We start from the raw sequence: 13,948 nt of genomic DNA on the forward strand, positions 1-13,948 counted from the left end.
ATATGTGTGTGTGTGTGTGTATATATATATATATATATATATATATATATATATATATATATATGTATGTGTATATATATGTATGTGTATATATATATATATATATATATATATATGTATGTGTATATATATATATATATATATATATATATATATATATATGTATGTGTATATATATGTATGTGTATATATATATATATATATATATATATATGTATGTGTATATATATATATATATATATATATATATATGTATGTGTATATATATATATATATATATATATATATATATATATATATATATATATGTATGTGTATATATATATATATATATATATATATATATGTATGTGTATATATATATATATATATATATATATATATATTTATATATATATATATATTAGGGCCGGGACTCGATTAAAAAAATTAATCTAATTAATTAGAGGCTTTGTAATTAATTAATCGAAATTAGTCGCATTTTAATCGCATATAAATATTTGACCTGAGAACAGTGAGAAGTTTTTTCACATGGATTTATAGTATACCATTGAATAATGACTGAATACATAAGCTTAAGCAACAAAATATTGTTTATTTTTGTTCAACCAAGTCTAGCAGACCAGTGCAATTTTTGCCATTAAGTGTAGCAATAGCATATTTAGAAACAATTTAGAAATATTACATATCAGAAATTCAGGAAGCTTATAGGTGCTGGAACCTTCTGTAAGGTGTTTTTTTTTTAAGTAAAACACAATACTGTCAATTACATTCAGAACATTGGAAACACTGACTATTAGAAAACATCTCTCTGTTGCTTCAGAGGCCATAACATACTAAGTCCAACTCTCAATAACCTTGGCCAAAACAATAAAGAGTTTAACATAAACTGTTGCACCAACAAAATAATACATAGTTCAACATAAAGTGTAAAGTCCTCGCTAGCTGCTATATGTTTTGCGTTGGGGTGATACTTGAGGCTCGATGTGCTGCCGGTGATATGCGAACGCTAGTTGGTGCTTCAGTATAATCGGTCCGCCGAAACTCATCCAGTGAGAAACGTTCCGCGGTGCAAAAATAAGTTATTAAAAACGCGGGAATTTTTTTTTTCTGTAATTAATTAATCTTAGTTAACGCGTTATTTTTTTGTGTAATTAATTAATCTCAATTAACGCGTTAAAGTCCCGGCCCTAATATATATACACACACATACGCCGTTTGATCGCGCTGGTGCCTGACGCGCACATATTTAGTGGAAATAGCGCAGCCTTTCACCGAGCCATCCGGCTCGAGCAGTGGTCCACTTTGGCATATTTTTGCTCATTATGATTTTTTTCTGTCGAAACTGAAGCACGCGTGAACTACAAAGCCTATTTTACCTCATGAATAAGAGTTAAGCTTCAAATGGGCAACATCACGAATATGCAAATGTTAAGATTTATCCCGATTGAGAGAGCCCAACCTTAATTTATATTTAAATAATTATTATTCATTTTTTGTTTGTTTGTTTATAGCTAAGCCTATATTATATACTGCAATTATATTTATCCATTAGAATTATTAGAATAGAATAATAATTTTTAATTATTGTGCTGTTCTGATAAATTTGTTACATTTAAAGGATTTGTTGTAAAGTGAAGGGAACTAACTTGGTACATTATAACATTATAAGGCCTGCCGTTATTATTTCTGAATGTAATAAAATGGAACTTAAACATGACATATTAATTTTTTTCTTCTAACAAATGTAATTTTTTTTTAGCGTTTTAAAAAAAAACAGGCAGCAAACGAAAAAAGGTGATGAATGGGTTAAAATTTGTTAATGTGGATTAAAGGGATGGTTTACTTTCAAATTAAATGTTGGTATGTTTTAGCTTACCTCAAGGGCATCCAAGATGTAGGTGTCTTTGTTTCTGCAGTAGTTTCCATTTTGATATTTTTAGGTCAAACAGTTCTTGTCTGTGACTCAAATAATGGAGGTATATGGTCACCACCTCAAAGAGCATGCACAGTGAAGTCCAAATTAAACAATTCACCATCGTAAGTATACATTGATGACCTGAGACAAGAAACGAGCGGTTTGTTTAAGAAAACGAACAATATTTATATAGTTTTTACCTCTTGTACAGTGATCTCTCGCTCGTGTACATCACTCTTTGTTTACACGGAGATTTCGGAAGTTTTACCTTTCAATGTGAAGATCTAAACATATTTAGACGTACAGGAAATCGCAATGGAAGACGATTTCGATATATCAACAGACAACATTGAATTTTTTTCACAAGCATATTTATTTGAAAGAGAATACACAGATCAAGAACTCGGAGCGATGGAGGAAGCATCCGCTGCAGCAGCATGGATTCAAGCCTCAGAGAGACAGAGATCTCTTCAAAATTGGTGGTGTTTTAGTAGCAAGTGTTGTGAGATGCCAACAGAAGTGGAGAAAATATAAAAATATCCTTTTGTTACATTATAACATTATTAGGCCAGCCATTATTATTTCTAAATATAATAAAATGCAACTTATACATGACATATATATTTTTTTTCCTCTCACAAACTTTATTTTTTAACGTGTTTAAAAAAAACATGCAGCAAATGAAAATATGTGATTAATCTGTTAAAATGCAACCTAGCACGACTTGTATATTTTTTCCTCTCACAAACGTAATTCATTTTTTAGAGTGTTAAAAAAAATAAAGTAACGAAAACATGCAGCAAATGAAAATAGGCGATTAATCCGTTAAAAATTGTTACTCTGGGTTAACAGTAATTATAATTATTATATACTTCAGAACAGAGCCTGGGCCTAATCTAGGCTATCCAGGGTTGTTGTTTTTTTTTTTGTTTTTTTTTTTTACTTTGTGCATCACATTCACTTCGCTTGCTCTGCCACAGATCCACTTTTCGCGTTGCTCAGCTTTGGACAATTTAAAAATGTTTGATATAAAGGTTGCTGTCCCATTTTGTACAGGAATTGTTAATAAAAAAAAAAAGAATTATATTGTTAGTTCTAATTATATTGTGAACACAAGTTCATTTAGGCTATTTAACATGCAACGTGACATTTTACCCTTTTTTAACTTATAAGCTCCTTGAGATTTTAAAGTTAGTTAAATAGTAACTAAATAAATAAATATATAAATAGTATTTAAATTCAAGTTTAAAAAAAGTTTTAATTGCTTAAATTATTTCTATGAATTAATATTTTATCATGTTTATTCTTTAATAAAATAAGGGATGATCCAAATATTAGTTTTGCTTCACCTATTTATGTAGGCTACAATTATTCCCCAAAAAATAATAATTATAAAATAATGTAATTAAAAAATGCCATCGGCCTGAGTACATTTAACCATTATAGAATTGTGACTTCAAATGTTAGTGATTTAGGAGTTGAAAATACTGTGAAATTACTAATGGCATTGGATTTTAGAGCATAACAACTGAAGGTTTACGAAATGTTAGTCAATAAAGAATTGTTTTAAACAATGGAACTTATAAAGTTGTGACCTAAAATATTATTTTCACCATATAGCATGTGAATAAATAAAATGCATACTTTTCATAACATTTCATTATTCATAAAATGTATAACGTTTCTGGTGTCACGGCCCATTTCAATACGATGCAAAGCAGAAGAGTAGTGGCAACGGGATTCCGCCCTCAGTCAACAGATCTCCAAAAGCATATATCACTTTTAAAGCATTTTATTAAAGAGACGTTATATGAAGATATGGAGCATTAGCTTCAGAGAGGCCCAAGGCCAAAATAACAAACAAAATTACTAATAAAATAAAAGTAAAATATAATTTACCTGATAATGAAATAAAAAATACAAAATGAACCGACCTAACTCCCTAAACAAAAACACATCACAAAATTAGAGCAAAATAAATGGCAGACCCCTCCTACGCTCCCAGAGTGATCTTTGAATAAACAGAATAGTTCACAGAGTAAGAACTACAAACAACAACACCAAAGCTGTTGTGACTTCCTCACACCACAGAAGCAAAAGCCAGAGTGAGCTCCCGTGTGTTGTAGCACCGCCATTTTTATAGTCATCCGCTTCAGGATCCACCAATCACATTACTGGATGTCCAGCCAATACCTGCACACAAACTCATATACAACAAGACACAAAAATGCCGGGGATCGTAACACTGGTGTTTGGATTTGCAGTTCAATATAATGAGCTCCAAGTTTAAGAATAGCCCTAGACTAGGTTTTCTCTCTCTCTCTCTCTCTCTCTCTCTCTATTTAAAAGCATTAGCTCAATGAAATACATCTTCCTTCAGATAGAATTAATGTTTCCTGCCTTGCTAAATGTTGATCTCATGATCAATAAGTTGTATTCGCCTCAATCTGATTTAGTAAAGTCAAACCGCAGATGGTGAAGCTAACAGAGTGCCCGCTGTGAGGCGGGTGCAGCTGCGGAGGTTTCCTCTTGGTCTTAAAGCCTTCCACAAACGTTATGTTCACAAATAACAATGAATTTCGTAAAATAATGATTAATTATCAATTGATAATTTGTTATTATCATTATGATCTTGGGAAAATAATAATATGGGCTGCGAGAAAATAATGACAAAGAGTAGGGCTGGTGTAAGTGCAGGCATGTTTCAGCCCAGTAACATGACAACACACCGTTTAAGCCAAAGAAACAGACCGAGTTCAGTTCAGCTGGAGGGGGTTGGGTTTTTTGGGGCTAGTTATGTATGGCTTGTGGGGGATCGAGAGTCGTTCATTTGTTATATTCAACTAATAAGAGGTTTATATTAAATTTACATAATCAAGTCTTAATATATTCCATGCTCAAGCACATGCATTAAGTTAGCCATAAAGCACATGCAGAAGTAGCCTAATAATTTTGAAACATAAGACATTTTAATTAATTTATTAATAAACTAATGTTTTCTGTCAGCTGCAAGATGAAATGCACAGTGCTGGCTCTCTCCGACCAGAGAAATGCAACATTCACAGATTACACAATGCTTTCGTTTTCATTTAAAAGACATTTCAAGCTTTCTGTAGATATATTTTATGTATGTGAGACACCACAATTTTAAATAAATTAATTATCAGGAAAAAATTTAATTGATGAGAGGGCACCTCCCTGTCATGCATGTGCATTAATAATTTTTGCACATTTAAATGCGTTTGCATTTTTTTTTAATTATATGAAAGCAAGTAGAGTTGGGTGATAAATCGATTTTATCGATAAACTAGAATTTGTAATTTACATCGGTTTGTTTGAAGATTTTTTTTTTTCTTTTTAACATCCACCGACGCTCCACTCAGGGCTCCCGTAGTTCCGAGTGAGCTCAACCCTCCCCCCCACGTCTGACACAGAGACAAGCTGCTGAGCAGAGTATGAGTGGAGCGGAGTGAGTCTAACTGGAGCGAGGAGCAGATATTAAGAGTCTGAGTGTCGTGATTTTCACTCGCTCCAAGCGCACTCCATCATGAGTACAATTCATGACAACAGCCCATAATATAACTGCATATTCAGCAATAATTCATGTTAAACATATTTAGCTAAAAAGCTTGATCAGAAGGTTACAATGACTGCAATAGTCGAGCGTTACAGGCTATAGGAGTTTGTCTGTATCTTTTACTGATTATTTTCGGGTTAAAGCATGATTTAAACAGATACAGCACATTCACACGCAATGGCTTTATCTCTAATGCATTCAAACAAATGTAATCTTACAGTGCTACTACATTATCAGTATCTGATTTTGAAATCTTTAAGAACTTCATCGATCTGTTTAGATAAAATAACTGGCAAAAATGTACTGTTATTTTCACCACAATCAAAATTTGCACAGCAGAAAGCAGCAATTTAGCAGCAGATTTAATGCTTACAATGTTATCAGTTTGGAATGTGATAGGGAAAAAAGTTTACACACAATTCGCTTGTTAAGTCTGACGTCACGTAGCAGCGCTTCCGTGTCCAAACGCTCTATCAGTTACCATGAGAAAACAACAAAAGGTGCTAATATAAACTCACAATGTGATAGAATACTAGCGAAAAAGTTATAATCTTAACCTTTAACTCCATACTGAAGTCCCAGATAGCCAGACAATGAAAATATAAATATAAAAAAAACATATAAAAATTATTTGTGTTTGGGACGCTGTGAGCACGGAGACTGTAGTGTATACCGTAAGTTTGAAAGCGTTTAGCTTAAATGATTAATATGAATAAACAGTGCTCATAAACGGCTGCTGAGGTAGTATTCTCAAGTGAAGCGAGTTGAGGCTTGGACCCGGAAGCAGCGCTTCTTACGTCATCACTTAACAACCGAATAGCCTAAGCCACTTTGAAACTCTCCTGCTATTTTTTTTTATAGGCTACGTTATGAACATAACATTTCAAACATATTGAAATACTTTATCCACGGAGTGAAGGCGGCGCGGTGTTTATGGTATCAGGGAGTGCGGATCGAAGTGATTATTAAATGCTCTGAGCGCAGAGGGGAAGTTGTTGCTGCTCCACTCCGCTCACAGACTCTACACTGGACATAATCCCCATCAGTGAACGGATGCCTTGTTCTATTTATGAGAAATGTACTGACACTGCGTTCAGATGATTTGACACTGTAGTGTGATGTCATCAAGTTTAGACACACTTTTAGCTCAGGGGGTCGCGCAGACATCTCTCGCGTCCAGTGTAGACACAGACAGTGACTGCTCTATTTACAAATAAGTTGACACTGACTCACTGTAGAGTTACAAGTTTTACTCTGAACAGCTCTTAATGCTGATTGGATGGTTAGATGCATGATGGACTAGTATTAACGAAAAAAAAAATACAATAAATAAAATAAAATAAAGGTCTTTCCAGCATTAAGGTAATAACATTAGTTGTTTTTTATCATATTGTCTCAGTTATAAATTTGACTGGTAAATGAATGATAAAGAACTATATTAAAACTTGTTTTGACAAATTTCTTTGTCATTTGAATATTGAATTTAAAATCGATTTAAATCATAGATCTGATTTGTTTCTGAAATATGCTATCGCCCAGCCCTAAAAGCAAGTAAAGAAGGCTCCCTTTAAAATCTCTGAAGTTGTCAATTAAACTCTTTTTTACATTGTGTGCATTTTGTTGAATATAATGAGAGAACTTGAGTTTAATCGTGAGGACGTTTTATTAATCCATCCATTCTTTAGAGTTTCAAATATTTAGCTAAATTGTGCAGGTTTAATTTATTTGTTTCTTGTTTTAGGCTATTAGGCCTAAATATTGGGAACAAAATTATACAGTGCTTCACGTTTTACTAAGCATGCAACAATTTCTTAATCAGTGTACAGATAAATGTCTTTTTCCCAAGAAATTATCTGTCAAACTAAAGGACAGGTAACGAATAACAAAAATGCATGTTTTATTAAAGGAATTTTTAAATATAAATTAAAATATAGGCATAATATATGAAAATATTGACATTTTGCATATTAATCCATGTAGCCTACCCCCCTAAAATAGGCTACCACTTTTAATGCTCAGATGCAAAGTAAACCACAATTCATTTTGAATAATATAACACATAATTCATATAATATAAATAATACTGCACACCTTTTAAATGTGTCAAATCTAAAATATAGATTAAAACCGTGTAGCTTAGAGAAAATATAAACACAGGTTCAGGCACAGACTTGACATTTATCCTGCTTGAATTTGTTCTAAGAAATGCACATAACTTCATGAGTACCAAACTTTCATCTGTGAATATTAAAAATTAAATATATAAAATATTTTAACTATAGTGTTTTTCTTTCATTTTCCGTGACTGAAGCCGTCAAATGTAACACATCAGCGAGGCAAAACTGACGTCTATTTGCGAAAATGTGCTTTGATGCGCTTGTTTGATATAAAATTAGCATGAGATGCAGGGCATTCAATTAAACTACGATTGTGTTATTATTTCCAAATAATGTTTAGTGTCGCTACTAGGGGTGTAACGGTATGTGTATTCATACCGGACCGTTTCGGTACAGGGCTTTCGGTACGGTGCACGTGTGCGCACCGAATGACTGAATGCAATATTTTGTGTGCGGAACATAGGTACCTTTTCGTGTTTCCACACGAACATATTAAGTGGCGAAAGTCTCCGCGTTCAGCGCAAATCCCGCCCTGCAGCTGATTCTAAAGTTTTCATTGGTCATGTCAATATGTCAATCAATGTACAGATTGCCCTACACCAGTGGTCCTCAACCCGTGGCCCACACAAATTCTAATGCGGCCCACCATTTGCTGAACACGATAAAAAAAAAAACTTTCAGTTTTACAATTAATATTTTTAAAACATTAATTTAAAAAAATTTGGATACTAAATAAATATAAGCTATAGCCTAATGTTTTTATGTGAAATTATTTTGTTTTTCATATATTATTTTCAGACATGAGCAGACTTACATTTAACGTATTTAATGAACACATACAAGAGTGCACTTTGGCAGATTTCAATTCTAATAGTCATCAACAGCCATTAGTTCAGGTAAAATTGAGCATCAGAAATGACAAAAAAAAAATTTAAGGGAGAAAAAAATAAATGTGGAGAATACCAGCGAATGAACACATACAAACAAGAATAGTCTCAGTAGTGCAGGAGAATTTTCGGTTTGACTCGCAACTCACTTGAAGAAGTTCAGGGAAATGGAAACACCATATACTACGTAGCAATCATCCTTAACTGAAGAAATGTGGCAAAACATCTCTGGAGAGAACCTCATATTATTAAATTTGAAAGTGCTTTCCATATTTGGATCATAGGCTACATTTGTGAACGCACATTTTCTGCAATGTCTCGCGTTCTGTCATGCTCCCGTGCGCATCTTACAGACTGCATCATAAAACCTCTGTACTTTCCGTATCCGCCTGTCCGCTATGGACCGCTAGGTAGGTGTGACGTAAAAATCATCCTCTGAGAGTGTGTGCCAAGGCTCTGAGCAGACGACCGCGCAGACAGGTGCGTGTGGTCAGTAGGCTCCAAAAGCACAACTGCACATGTGCAGGCAGTGTGAAGAAGCCCATTGCTACTCCAACCTGTGCAATCATTCAATAAAAGAATAATATTTTGGGCAATTGTTTGTTCACATGTTTGTGGCAAAGAGGACCATCAGCGTACGCTTTCGGAAGTATAAATGGAAGAGGTCCGCGTCTGCACTGGCCGTGTACGCGTCCGGATTGTTCATGCGGAAAGTATAACAAAGGCTTTACAATTGCAACTTCTTTGTGCTGTTAGTACTTTCGAGACGAATTTCACAAAATTGGTCAGCTCCATCAGGGGTTTTATTTATGGGGAGTAGAATAATTTATTTCATTTAATGAATGTAAATTACATGAGTGCGGCCCACGAGACTTGCACTTGGACCACAGTGCGGCCCGCTGGAAAAAAGGTTGAGAACCACTGCCCTACACCAACACTGATCTCTAAACCTACCCGTCGTCACTGTAACCTTAACTAATGAAATCGACTGCAGCGCAGGATTTCCGCTGAACTGGTTTAAAAAATAAAAAACACACCGCGCGCTGTACACCAACTTACATGGCATGCTGTAACCTAGCTAGCGTCATGGCCAATGACAGTAAAAGGGTCATGGCCAATGCAGACAAGCCCATAGACAGTATGGACAAGCCGGACCTTGAAGAGTCACCCATATCACGAAGGTCTCCTGTCATAGCTATTTATTTATATTTTTCATTATTTTTTATTATGTGATATTGGTTTGAGACTGAGAGTATTTTATTTAATGGAGAACTTTGCAGCAGTATTTTATTTCTTATTCTTTTTAATTTTACATTTTTAATTATATTTTATTAAAAAGTGTTTAGAAAAGTGTAAACAAATTGTTAAAAAAAAGTTTATAGTAATAAACAACCTGCAGTTTAATGTTTGCATTTCTTTACCTTACTGTACCGAAAATTAACGAACCGTGACTTTAAAACCGAGGTACGTACCGAACCGTGATTTTTGTGTACCGTTACACCCCTAGTCGCTACATAAACAGTTCTGAAGATGAAACCGAAGATGATCAATGTCGCATTTTCCTGTGAAATATGCATTATAACTGAAATCAATATACCATTTGAATGCTGCCCCGGATTAATTTGCAAAGAATAATTTGTGTCTTTAAATCATTCTTTAAATACAGCTCATTTAATTACAGCAACTTTAACAATAATAAAGTGTTATACAATAATGTGCAGTAGCAATTACCACACACAGTGATAAGTTTAAAGTATAAATATCACGTTTAAGATCATAACGCGTGCATTCAATGTTTTGTGCATGTGCTCTATACTGTAGTCCACACCATCTAGTTGCTTGTTGATTTACATCAAGCATAGAATTGTATTTACATTGACATCATTGTCTGTTAATTAGTTTTTTCATTAATTCAAAGTGTTCTCGTCTTTACTTGTATAGAAACATCACATACAGCATGCTCAACAACAGTTGCCCGATTACGTTAACTGAAACAATCTAGTAAAATAACACTTATAACAGGAGTTAGAACTAAGCGACTACCGCATTAATGTAAAATATCGATTTACTATATTTTTATAGAGTATGAACATGTGACTAATAGAGTAGTTCAAATATTCTAATATGCGGTCAAATATCCACTTAATGTTGAATTCTGACTGATTTAAATATTGTTTTACTCTCTACCAGCACAATGCAGACAAAGATGATAAAGGATTTTTTTACTTACCATTTATTCAGCATTTCACCCATAGACTGGACTCCACCACGTTAATGGCGCCCATGACATCAGCGCATGCGCAAAAGTAGTAGTTTGACACAAATCATTATTTTTAGTTGTTTCGACAGAAATGAATTGAGCTCTTTTAAAGTTGTATGGATTTATTTCAGACTGATTTAAAATAATTGTGTACATCCCTTAAACTGATTAATTTTATTTGTTTCACAATGCTCTATTCATTTTCATTGAACAACACCCAGATCTCATTTTTTTGAGTGTAAGGAACTGTTACAATTTCAAGTTAGGTAGGGCACATTCACCTGTGAATCCCATAATGGGGGTGCTGGCTAACAGGTAAATCACTTACCTCCATGTCGTTCCAAACGAGTAAAAACTTTGTTTGTCTTCAGAACACAATTTAAGATATTTTGGGTAAAAACCAGGGGGCTGGTTCCATTGAATACATAGTAAATTGCACTGTCAAGGTCCAGAAAAGTATGACATTGTCATAATATTCCATCTGCCATCAGTGGTTCAATCTGAATTTTATGAAGCAATGAAAATACTTTTTGTATGCAAAGAAAGCAAAAATAATGACTTTATTCAACAATTCATCTCTTGCGCATCACTTTAGCAACAGTACAGATGACACAGAACAGCATACGCAGTTTGCATTCAGTAAATACTCTCCGTAATGCCACTATGGTGACGCGGAGGAGGCAAATTGTTGAAAAAAGTTATTTTTGTTTTCTTTGTATACAAAAAGTTACACTAATCACCAGAAAGGTGACTTCAAATGATTGTTCTCCTAATCTTAAGTGATTGTACTCATTAATCAGGTATCATCACTATGGGTCAATCGTAACTTAATAAAGGGTATATACAGGAATCATGGAGTTAAATTTAAGACTTTTTTTAAGACTCTTTCCATACAACCCTCTCCATTGTGAGTAAATCATTCGCATATGCGACTAAATCTTCATTCTGGCGACTAAATTATATCTAATATTAGCCAATGCTTAGAAGTCTGTTGGAAATAACTGACAGGTCTTTGTTTGGTGCATGAGGACAGTTTGAAACAGTCATAAATTTAATGGTGGCAGCAGTGATGAAGAGTTTTCAGCTATGCTTAGAATTTCATCTCAGCTTTGTATTCAGATTCTACCTCATGTGCTTCTGTTATGGTTTTAGATGTCAACTTGATCAGACATGATTTGTGTTCAGACACATTTATGTCACAATGGATATTATTAAAACATGATTAATAGTTCAAACAGTAGCACTTGTCAATTACAACACCAAGAGTAACACATTTCTAAAGATTTTGCTTTAGATATATGTCTGACAAATGCATAAAAGTAAATTAAAAAAAATATATATTTCATAGTCATGCTCAGAAAACATGTCTTTACAAATCCATCTCCTTACAGACTTGATGGATGTCGTCTCTCTGATCAGTGCTGTGAAAATTTGTCTTCAGCACTCCAATCATCAAACTCCCATCTGAGAGAGCTGGACCTGAGTAACAATAACCTGCAGGATTCAGGATTGAAATTGCTCTCTACTGGATTAAAGAGTTCACATTGTCAACTGAACATATTGAGGTATGGCTTTCATATTGACTAATTAACTATGTTGAAATAAGTTAAAGATTAGGTTCTTTTTAGGTGCGTAATTGTTTAGCTTTCTGAGGTTGTTAAACATGCTGTCTCATTCATTTTTTTTCTGATAAAGGCAAAAAGAACTTAAAATGCTCTGGCATTTTTGGTCATATAGATAAGAGTAATACATCATTGGAAACTGTACTTTTATTTGTATGACCTCACATGAATACCAAAATATTGTGCTTTTTTACAATACTAATTAAAAAATGGTGCGCTTTCACAGGGTGTTTGTGAACTTCCTTCTGAAACTCGTCACAATAATAAACCAAAACTCATGAAAACTTGATAAACAGACATGAACGATGTCTATAGTAAGCTTGTATACTATAGTGTCTACATTTAAATGAAGTAATTCATATTGAAAGAAAAATTGGATTTTCTGTAAACACAAATTACCTACTGTTTTTTGACAAACACTGAGGTTGCCGTCTAAATTTACATCTCTGAGTTTACAAGAAATCGATTCAAAATCCAGTGCTTAAACACTTTTTGAGCACTCCCCAACACCGTAACGTACGTTAACTGTTGTACTTCGGTGTAATTTGCATACATATTTATTTCTGAAATGCTGCAAAGTATTTAAAATAACAATACTTCATAACTGCTCACAAGGACTGGAAGCAGAAAGAGAAGAAAAGCACTCAAAAATTTGAAATGGGTCTTTATTATGGCTGCAGCAGGTACAGTTGCAATACAGTTTTAAAATGTGTATTATAAAATGATATATTGGCTAAATAACTTTATTGCCTTTATCTATATACAACTATAATGTGTCTATTTTCCTATTTTTAATCAAGAGATTTAAATAATTAAATAATAAATCAGGTTATATTTTATAACATATACTTAAAATAATAAGAATACATTGTACATAAGCATTTTAAATACATTTTACACAACAATAAGAATACATTTGTAAATACCATTCATTTTATTTACAGCAGAGAATCATGTGACTGGCCACGTGAGCAATGTGTTCCCAGGTTCGTAGGATCACAGAACTCGCTCCTCAACTGTGAATAGATTGCCATCCAAATCCATAAGTTTTATATCTGAGGTGATATGTAAATTATTTTTACAGAAGTCCACATGAGAAACAATTACCATCCGAACTAACTTTTCACATAATTTTGTAGCAAAAACTTTAGTAAAATACATCCAGTACTCAAATTTCTTGTGAACAAATGTTGTGTATGTTTTACAGTAGGTAGACATCCAAAATGGATATTACTGTCACGGTTACCGCCGCCACAGGGCCGCGGTGTTAACTGTAAGTCAGTCACATGTTAAAATCATTCGCGAAACTACCGCCAAGTGGTGCAAATGAAATGAGATGAAATGACGAACTAACATTTTATATATATATACAGTAGGTGGCCAGACTATCTGGGGCTTACCGCCGCGCATAACTGTAATTCAGTCGCGTGTTAAAATAATTCGTGAAACTACCGCCAGTTGGCGCAAAGAGACGTATTGCGAAATGAATGTAATTGTAAAACGAGATAAAAGGACGAAGTAAAACAAAAATAACATTATGATATAACATTGTAACATTAAAAAAAAA

The 13,948-nt window shown here is 33.7% G+C and overlaps 1 protein-coding gene across 2 annotated transcripts in view; it reads left to right on the forward strand.

The window, feature by feature from the left end:
* The window catches only part of LOC127966922 (NACHT, LRR and PYD domains-containing protein 3), a 177,773-nt gene that overhangs the window by 70,116 nt on the left and 93,709 nt on the right, over positions 1 to 13,948 (forward strand). For both annotated transcript variants that reach the window (XM_052568283.1, XM_052568284.1), the window contains one exon: positions 12,151 to 12,324. In XM_052568283.1, coding sequence (XP_052424243.1) covers positions 12,151 to 12,324 — 174 coding nt within the window. The remainder of the gene's footprint in view (positions 1 to 12,150; positions 12,325 to 13,948) is intronic.

Source organism: Carassius gibelio, chromosome A4, assembly GCF_023724105.1.
Source record: "Carassius gibelio isolate Cgi1373 ecotype wild population from Czech Republic chromosome A4, carGib1.2-hapl.c, whole genome shotgun sequence".
Classification (NCBI taxonomy): Eukaryota; Metazoa; Chordata; class Actinopteri; order Cypriniformes; family Cyprinidae; genus Carassius; species Carassius gibelio.